At 36.9% G+C, this 10,223-nt stretch overlaps 1 protein-coding gene across 1 annotated transcript; it reads left to right on the top strand.

The window, feature by feature from the left end:
- Nucleotides 1-3,141: 3,141 nt before the first annotated feature.
- On the top strand, nucleotides 3,142-7,927 carry LOC106088509 (protein cramped). Its single transcript, XM_013254070.2, has 8 exons — nucleotides 3,142-3,883; nucleotides 3,977-4,382; nucleotides 4,923-5,126; nucleotides 5,190-6,367; nucleotides 6,437-6,598; nucleotides 6,671-7,097; nucleotides 7,167-7,315; nucleotides 7,381-7,927. Exons 1-8 carry the CDS (start codon nucleotides 3,644-3,646, stop codon nucleotides 7,480-7,482), a joined length of 2,868 nt encoding a protein of 955 aa, XP_013109524.2. The 5' UTR covers nucleotides 3,142-3,643; the 3' UTR covers nucleotides 7,483-7,927.
- The last annotated feature ends 2,296 nt before the right edge of the window (nucleotides 7,928-10,223 follow it).

Here is a 10,223-nt window from a genome sequence, read left to right as displayed (position 1 = left end):
ATCCTGGAGAGAACATCACAAAAATTTTCAGCGGTGGTTATTCCCTCCTAATGCAGACGACATTTGTGAGGTACTGTACTGTGGTATGGCAGCCATGTAAAAACTTCTCCACATAGAGGTGACGCACTGCTCCACGCCGTTCGGACTCGGCTATAAAAGGAGGCCCCTTATCATTGAGCATATAGGACTACGAGCTCACTTATATAAAATCGGTGCGGCAAGTGATAGCATGTGTAGGGCATGCGGGGAAGATGATGAGACGTTGAACCATTTCCTTTGTCATTGCCCGGTTTTCGCGTCTAAGGTGGAGACACAATACCAAACATAATACAACTAGGGGAGTGGTATTGAAAACAATTAAGGACAATTAAGAAGCACGGTATTTTAACTTTTTTTTAGAGGTTAATTAATAGTTTTTAGAGCGCACAACAAGCAGATACTGGTAGGTTCATAGTGGCATGGGGCGGATTAATATCTGCACCCTCTTTTCAACCAAATCTAACCTATCATTGAGCTTGAATCGGAATGCACTCATCGATATGTGAGAATTTTGCCCCTGTTCCTTAATGGAATGTTCATGGGCAATTTGCATTTGCATATTGAAAAGTGATTTTCATATGTTAGTTTCTCTTGTATCACACGACATGTCATAAGATATCTGCATACCGTGTAATAGTGTCTTAATAAGTTTCGCTGGCGCACCCTGTATATCAAAACATGAGAAATGGGTTGTTTTATTTACGAGTCTAGAGCATTCGATAGCTTATGCATAAATAAAATGATTTTAAGGCTCTGTTACACGGTATTTAGGTGTCTTATGGCATATCAAATTTAGCACATGAAAAGATGTCATGTCGTGTGATACAAATGAAACTGGCATAAGAAAATCACTTTTAAAACTAGCACCTGAAATTTTTTGGTTTGAGGCGCTCTCTATTCCTTCTGACAAAAACATGTAGACATCAGTTGTTTTTATTGTCAATCGAATGAAAGCAACCCAAAATTATATTGTTCTCCCAAATTTATAATTTAACCACTTTTCTCACAACTTTAACAATTTTTACGCATAAAAAACATTCAAATTTGCTAAAATTTTTTGGTTATATCATACGAAAATAACATACAGGTGTGATAGCAAATATGATTTATAATATTGTAAATTGAAAATTTTGACAAACATTTTAAATTTCATGTGAATACAAAAGTGGCATGTAATAAGACAACTATATGCCGTGTAATAGCGGCTTTACCGCTAAATGCTTTGTATTTTAACGTTGGCAACACTAACAGACATGCGAAATAATATAAACAAAACAAAAAATTTTAATTTTAAATAAATGTTTCTCGGAGTTCATAGATGTATAGCCTGTTTACGGCCATGCAGCGCAAACATGGCCGAACAACGCAAACGTTCGTTCGGCCAAGCAAACATCCTCCACAAACAGGCTAGTATTTTTATTCAATTTTTGCCATTTCAGAACGTTTAATCATTGAATAAATATGTTGCGTTCTTCCTCTTTTAGTTTTGTCATTCAAATTGAATGATTACACCATTTCTTTTAATAAAAGGCGAATCCCATGGCAGCCGGTTGTACGTACCGGATTGACCCGATGGAATCCTCCATCGGCAAGGGCTGCCGTCTCGGTGTAAAACACACTGCTACAACAACAACACAACAATAAAAGGCGATAAGCTTAGGCGTTTAGTTAATCGGAGATACCTTTTTTCTGCATACAAACTAAGTGAGAAAATCCGCTTAAAGGCTGGTACTATGTTTTTTGGGGGAAACATTTCGCTAAATCGTTCTTTCGGTAGTTTGATAAGGCTACTACATTTGATTTTTTGGGTTTCTTTGGCCCAAATGTTGCCATTTATATATAAAAATTAATAGGCCACCAATCAATTTATCAGCTGCTTATGTGCTTGTGTACACGCAAATGTGAGTGTGCAAATCTCAAATTCATATATGTTGTTGTAATTTCAACCAAAATCCACCCCTTCCAAATGAATAAATAATTAAAAAAATACTGTTAAAATGAAACGAATGCAGCTTTTATTTGTAAATATAATTAGATTTTTTTTTTATTGGTATAAGCTAAATAAGCACAACTTTCCACAAGCATTTGTCAGCATCTTCCACTTGTATCAAGACGGACTTAAAAAAGTGGTCTCACGCGAACAGCTGCTAACAACCGGCTAGGTTTAACGGTATTCAGATGACAGATTTTTGTTTGCATTCTCCTTGTTGTTATCTTCTTTCTCGCATATTTTCTGCTCATTTACGCACATGTATACACACACGCACACAAATTTCTTTGCGTGTGTTGGCAAAACGTTGATCAGCTTGATGACAAGATGGTGGATTGCACCATATGATTTGTGGTTATTGTACAAATGAAACCACCTTTAATTGTTTCACCATGCACTTGTATCAAAATAAAGTTGTTGTAATAGCAAGACCAAAAGCGCAACACTATTTTTACAATGGTTATAACTTTGTACAGATTTATTGCAATAGCTTGCTATGAAAGAAACATTTTTTATTTTTTTAGATTTATTTTTACTGGTATTTATTTACAAATTCTTTCTTATTCTTGCATTCACAAATACTTAATTTTTTCCACCCCGAGTAAGCACTTAGTTACAATTAGAAGTTCGGCGTTCGCGTTTATTTTACGTAAGAAAACGACTTGTTGCGCAGCGACTGTGGTTGTGCTATTTTAGGGCGTCGTGAAATGCAAATTTTCCCCAGATGAAAAAACAAGTTATAGCGAAAACAATAACTTCATCAATATATTCTGCTAATTTTTTTTATATGGAGTTTCACCGCCAAAACCGAATATAGTACCAACCATAAGGGTAAATAATGCACCCCTTGATGATTTATCACACAAGGATGAGGAAAGCAATCGCTGACTAAATCGTATTTAGATCCAATTAGTGCCCCTGTTTGGGATAAAATGTGCCATTTCGCGATATATGTCTACACGAGTCTACTAGAAATTTAAAATTCAATTGTGTGTCTCGTTATTTAAACATGCATTCTCTTGTGTGTAACTGCTGATATTTTAATAAAAGTTACAGGAATAGGCAAACAATTTCATTTTGGTTTCCAATTTCAAATTTCGGTTGAGTTTTAAAAAAAACTAAATATCAGCTGATCGATTTTGATAACCAATAAATCGCTTCGATAACCGATAAGCGAATGTGTAAGCTTATCGACATTTTGGCAAACGCAATCGACAAATAGTAATTGATGGGCGGACAGACACATCAGGACAATAAAATAAAAACATTAAAATCATTAAAAACATTTGCCAGTTTTTAAACACCAGTTGCTGAAAAAAAAACATCGAAATTGTAAAGATTTCCGCTTGTGTTTGCTGGCGACGAGAATATGTGAAAATCCATGGGAAAATGTTGGTGAAAATATAGTAAAGACTACGACAGCCAGCCATCTTGGTTTCATTTCGAATTTATTTGGAGGAGGAGGCCTCGTCTCGTAAACCCAAAATCACGCAGACCTTCTGCTTTAAATAGAACAAGGCTGCTGTCGCCGTTTATCTCTGGCGAAAAGGCATCCCAATTGGCGCTTAGGAAAATTGAAACGTACATGTAAAATTGGAAGAGATTGGAAATTAAATGGATAAAGGTCAATTGGCAGAGAAGACAATACAACCTACAGTCGCAGTCGCCCCTTCTTGTAACCGAGATGACGTAGTAGCTGCGGCAAAAAAGGAAAAATCTCTTTCGACAACGGAGACGAACGATGCTGTCGTCGCCACAGCCAACGCCACCGCTTCCCAGACGAAGACATTGGCTGCGACGCGTGGCAAAGATATCAATGAGAAAAAAGGGGAAGGGAAACTTCATATTGCGGAGGTAAGTTTGATACATATTTTTTCTATGAATGTAATTAAATAAAATTCTATGAGCATCTTCTCTGCCCTTTTCTCCCTACATTGCAAATACTAGTTCCCCTCTGATACAGAGGAATTGTTGGGCTCCGTTACCACATACAATTGCCATGGAACACGAACAAGTGCCCGTGTCATACAGAAAATGCGACAAGATCAACAGACCCGCCCCACAACCCCACCACCACCCGAAAGTGTTCGCAAAGATGAACGTTCCACATCACAGAAAACACCATCGCAAGTAAGGGCAAATAGGCCCACTTGGTCAAATGTGGAGAGAAATCATTTCTTCGATGCTTTAAATGAGTTTGGCAAGGACTTTGAAGCTATTGGAAATTTTATTAACTCCAAATTGAAGCGCCGCAGTCCCGCCGTAGATGTCTCTTTCAAATCCAAGGATCAAGTGCGGCAGCATTACTATCAAACCTATCACAAGATTTGCAAATATGTGAGATTCTCAGAAGGTAAATTTGTTAGAGTTTAATAGTTTGACAAAAACGTACTCATTAATATCAACAGTTAACATAAACCTAGGTAGAAAATATTCTGCGCATTTTGTAAGCAAGCACATACATATGTGCTGCTTATTGTGTTGAATAAAAGGACTTATTGCGCATCAAATTGTCTTGTATCCTCTTTGCGACGAGTTTACTACCAACGAACAATGGCAAACTTACATAAAACTATAATACCCGTTTCAAATAAATTTTTAGTTCGTGGTCGATCTGACTGGCCTTCTATACCACAATCGATGTTGGGGTAAAGGAACTTTTAAGACATTGATTTTATATATTTTTCTCCAAGTCCGCATATAATATCATAGAAATAATCAGGCAGTCCTTAATGTTACTTGAATAATTAATAACTCACAACTCTAATGAGTTTCGAAATAAATATAAGGACCATAAGCGTAGAAAATTTAACTTCTTTTATTACTTTTCAATAAGTTTGAAGCCCACTCCACACACGCATAATAAACTTTACACATTTTCTCCCTTTTGCAGAGGTTCGTAAACCAGCGCAGGAATTGTACGCCCTCATAAACTATGGAGAGATGAGACGAAAGCTACAGTTTGTTACAGACAAACATTTCATGAAACTAAAAAACCTCGTTTATCATGGCCATGTTACTGTGCGTTGCAAGGGTAAGAATATACGCATCAAAACACCTTCATGTAAAGCTTTGCGACGACTCAATCAATTGGATGGTAAGTCTGGATTGAAATACCGCTTGTTAATTTTCCAAATTTACCTTATGTGTCCCTTTGTAGATTCTCTGGAGGACATACGATTACCTTCGAAAATCGAAGTCATTATAAGTCCTGCCAATATGGAGGCCTTTGGTCGAGTTCAAACAATTGCCCAGAATCCAAGATGCCGCACCACAGTGCCGCTGCACAAGAAATTGGTCAACTTTATCAGTATGTTTCAACACAAATGGCGGAGCATGGAAGTTCGAATCTCAGAAGAGGCAAAACTACTAAACCCAAGTGAGACGCAAAATCACAATTCCACAAATTTGGTCGACAGTCAGGTTCAGGATCCAGAAATATGTTTTCTGCCAAAACCAGGCGTAACCATACACCGGCCATTGCTTAGTATAACAGAATATCTCAGTAGTGTTAATATATGTTTAACAGCTTACGAGGAGCGCATGGGTATTGCGGTCAAAGGGGAAATGCTCAATACCGAACGTCATACCAATGCGAGCATACCGGCGACAGCTGCTTCTTCACAATCTTCCAATGCCCCTTCCGCGCCCACCAATAAACGCTTGCGCACCGAAAGTGGTTCTGAAAAGAAATCTCCAGAGCAAAATAAACGCGCGAAAAACGCTGATAATGCAAATGAGTCATCACTAAACACAATCGAAGAAACACCCGCAACAACTTCTATCATGGATACAGAATCCGTAACATGTGCTAGGCATGAAATTAGTAGCGACGAACTAAGCGATGAAATTCATGAACTTCTGTCCGATACAACACCAGAACTGAATGTTACAAAGGAAGATCCCATACCCACCCAATCATCCGCTACAGCCGCCGAAGTATCCTCGACCATACCACCTGTGTCTTCAGTGCGTGCCAAATCGTCACGAAACGTTAATGCAAAAAGCACTCGTTCAGTATTTAAACCCCTGCTAAATGATGATATCATACAACGCATACGAAGTGGCTGGACCGCTTCAAGAGCTGGTGATATAACCATAGGCGACCTTTATGTAGTTCTTGGCCATGATTCTAAACTGGAATTGGATTATTATTGGTCGCCGGAAAAGCCTTCGAATATGGAATCTCAACCGAGTCCCAACAATAGCCTGTGTATGGTCGAAGAGTCAGCGGTCTTAAGTAACAAACTAAAACATCTGCTCTTCATTGCGAATTTAAGCGAACGCATGAGAAAACGGCCATGTAATTGTGATAGAAATAATGCAGCAAAGTCTAAGGTAAGTTAAATTTTATGTCTAACCCTACAAAAAAACTTCTACTTAACTTCTTGGCATTTTGGTTTTCAGTTTGAAAGAGACTTTGCTGCACGCACCTTTGTAGCCAATAAATCGGTGTATGGCCCTTGTGGCATTGGAGCTAAAACTAGCGATACCAATAGTGGTATATTTAGACAACCAATGATTCCCGTACGCAGAACCACCATAGACCCAGTCAAGCAGTTAACAACGGTATGGAACTTTATTATTATTGTTGTTATTAGAAATATGGAGAAAAAAAAACAAAAATAATTTCTATTCTAGCTTACAAGGCAAAAAATGTCTCGTCAAATATTGGTACAAAGGCTCTTGTTACCGAGCAATGGATTTGCCAACTCTAGCATTGGCATTGCGAATAATAACAGTACTCCCATCATGACGGCGTCTTCAACATCTACATGCAAAAATTCTAGTCAAGTGCCTTGGAACTCAACAACAGATAAAACCACTTCCACCGCTGTTGGCCCCACATCGCCCACCGCAATTTCAAACATTGATAACCCCAGTGATAGTCAGGAATTGAGCACATTTCTCAATTCATTGGATATCGAAAGTCAACGAGTATTTGAGGCTCCTCCCGAATGTCAAACATCACATCAAGAGAAGCAACTCGTTGCCGAAGAAATAGAAGATAGAACTGATGGTCCATCATCTGTGCAATCTGTAGACAGTGCGTTTGATGAATGTTCAAGTAGGCAGAGAAATACTAAGTTTTTTTGCAAACTCGGTATTTTTTATCTTTTATCATTTTTCTTCACAGACACAAGTTTCCTTAATAGCCTCACCCCCATGCATCTGATAAGAGATTCAACTTCCAACTCTAGGTGGCTTGAGGAAAATATAAATGATTTCTCCCTGACTAGTCTCTTGGGTCATTTGGACGACATTAATGCTGGTCGCGATATATTGGTACATCAAATGCAGCATTGTTTTGTTGAATTTTTTAAAGAAATCTTCTTCTCTTTTCCTTTTAGGATCCCTCTTCGAGTATGTCTGTTATAAGTGAGAGTAGTGTTGATTACATGCACAAGTTTCAAGAGATTTCGGCCTTATTACAAAGCCAAGAAAAAGATTAACTTTAATTTTAAGCTATAAAAAACCTCATTTCACCATATACATATACCCCGTAGTTTTGCCATAATGTACTGATTTTACTAAGGCCCCGTAGTACTACCCTAATAGCATCTTGGATACTTATATTATTTTAAATCATTCGTTTGTTTATGTACATTAGATATATAAATATATATATTTTTTTTAAGTTTTGTGTGAAATAACATAATCAAGTATTATCATCATTAATTTTCATGTATTTGGACGTATTTTCCTTTTTAAGTTAAGTTTAAGTGCATCCTCCCATGTTAACTATAGTTATTGAAGAAACATTGAACACTTATAGACTGTAGCAACAACCACTGTGGAACAACAACAGAAACAGTAAACTATTATACACACATACATATATAACCAACACCAATTAAAATATCATTTATACAATAAATTTTAAATTATAATTGGCAATTCCATTGCGTTTTATTCTCACTGGCGGATTATACCTAGTATGGAAAATGGGCTAGAGCAACAGCTTAATCTTCTCTCTTTCTCCATCTTTGTCTCTCTCTCTCTACATTTCTCTCACTCTTCAAGAGGTATCACTCTGCTGCATGTGGTTTAAATTTTAAACAGATTTTCTGGCTTATTTTGTATGGTGTTAAATGCTTACTTAGCGACTTGCCTTATTCCAGTCTATTATGGCCGATTATTATGACACTGTTCGGTAAGGGTCAGTGTTCACAAAAGAAGCAAAGATTTTAGAAATTTTACAAGATATACAATCTGCTTAGTCTTCATAATATCGTAAAAGTGGTACAGTTTAGATTCATGCAAGTTGACATGTGGAATGCAGCATTATTATCAATTCCTCTTTGTGTTCCTTTGTAAATAGAAAATTATTTTGCAAACTATTATGAAATTACGTACAATTGTGTTGAAAAGGTTTGTAAAATATACATAGCACCATTTATGGCAAATTTAAAGGTCTATTTTTTATTTAATGGAAAAATTGCAAAATGTAAACATCGTACCGCTAGTAAAAATGGCAGATGTTTGAATCTATATTGTGGGTTTATTAGAAAAGAAAACCAAGTAGTTTGTGGATGACATAATTACCAGGTAGTGTACCGTAAACAGCTGAGTACAATTTTTTCTCGCGAAGTGCACTATCTGTGAACGAGTTTTGGTTGTGTGTGTGTGTATTATAGTTAAGAACTATAACACACACAAACAACGAAAGATGACGCGAACTAGTAAAATACACAAAGTCAGAGTTGCACAAATCACTGCTTTTGATAGATAGTGCACTCAATATTTTGTTGTTGGACAACTGCTACTACCTGTAAATGAATATATCTTGAGTTTGTACATCTTGTAAAATTCTTAAAATCTTTAAAAAGAAGATACGGTCAGCTGATGAAATATTGCATTTTCAGAATTGTATCCCTAAACACTCTTTTATGTCAAATGGCTTGTAGAGATTTTAAAGTTTTTTCAACATTTTGTTTATTTTTCCGCATTTTTAATGTTTTAATTTATAATTTACACGTTTGTTATCACAAATCGTTTAATTTTTTTTGGCTGCTGCACGTGACAATGCGAATAAAAACTTGTATGCCAATTTGTCAGTGTACAGAAGTTTGAGGGAAGAATGGGAATTTTCACTCCAATCTCCACGGGGTTGTATCGTAGATTTCATTGTTGTTGGGCAAGTGACCCTACCTTCTATAATTGTACAAAGAGGAAGAACGCTACATATTTATTCAATGATTAAACGTTCAGGATCAATGTAAGTTTAGAATACACCATCTAAGTCAGTAATCGGCTTGTTGTGCGTTCTAAGTAATAAAAAGTAACCTCGAAAAAAATGTAAGTCAAGATTTCCGCGCTACTAACAAAATCCCTAATTGTTTTCCATACCACGCCCCTAAGTTAGTTCATGTCTGGTATTGTGGCCCCACCTAAGTGCCGATGTCTGTTGGCCGCGAAAGCCGGGTAACGTCTTATCATCTCCTGCGCATGCCCTACATATGCTATCACTTGCCGCACCGATTTTGCATAAGTTAACGGGACACTTTGCATTTAGAATTCGTCTGAAGTGGACGCTTCGGGATTCGGTGCATAGTCATCGTTATACTCAGTACAGTTATAACTGTACATTGTTTTTAATTCTGTAATTTTATTACACGTGTTTGTATATACAGTTGGTGGGGACACCAACTTCGGAAGTACAACCTGGCATATAGAGTCGTACTCTGCCATTTCAATTAAAGTCCAAAAAAAAAAAAAAAAGTTAACGGGACACCGAAAGCTAAACTGACCTTCTTATTATTGGGTTGCCCAAAAAGTAATTGCGGATTTTTCATATAGTCGGCGTTGACAAATTTCTTCACAGCTTGTGATTCTGTAATTGCATTCTTTCTTCTGTCAGTTATCAGCTGTTACTTTTAGCTTGCTTTAGAAAAAAAGTGTAAAAAAAGTATATTTGATTAAAGTTCATTCAAAGTTTTATTAAAAATGCATTTACTTTCTTTTAAAAAATCCGCAATTACTTTTTGGGCAACCCAATACTTCCTTTCAGTAATAACCTCGTCTTCGTCTGCTCTTTCATTATATCTTATTTCGCTATGGCCCGGCACCCAAATGATGCGGATCGTGCTATCCTCAGAGAAGGCGTTAATCTCATTCTTCACTCCAAGACTGTTCGTGACCTTATCCATTTGGTTATTATTGCTCTGATGACCAATTTACTGTCCGTAAAGAT

Source organism: Stomoxys calcitrans, chromosome 4 (assembly GCF_963082655.1).
Source record: "Stomoxys calcitrans chromosome 4, idStoCalc2.1, whole genome shotgun sequence".
NCBI classification, from domain to species: Eukaryota; Metazoa; Arthropoda; class Insecta; order Diptera; family Muscidae; genus Stomoxys; species Stomoxys calcitrans.
The sequence above is the reverse complement of the archived record's forward strand: the minus strand, read 5'-3'. Positions and strand labels throughout refer to the sequence as shown.

Coding starts and splice junctions, on each gene's coding strand:
- LOC106088509 (XM_013254070.2), top strand. CDS start 3,644: ATGGATAAAGGTCAATTGGCAGAGAAGACAATACAACCTACAGTCGCA. Junction 4,383..4,922: donor ATATGTGAGATTCTCAGAAG/GTAAATTTGTTA, acceptor TCCCTTTTGCAG/AGGTTCGTAAACCAGCGCAG. Junction 7,316..7,380: donor ATGCTGGTCGCGATATATTG/GTACATCAAATG, acceptor TTTTCCTTTTAG/GATCCCTCTTCGAGTATGTC.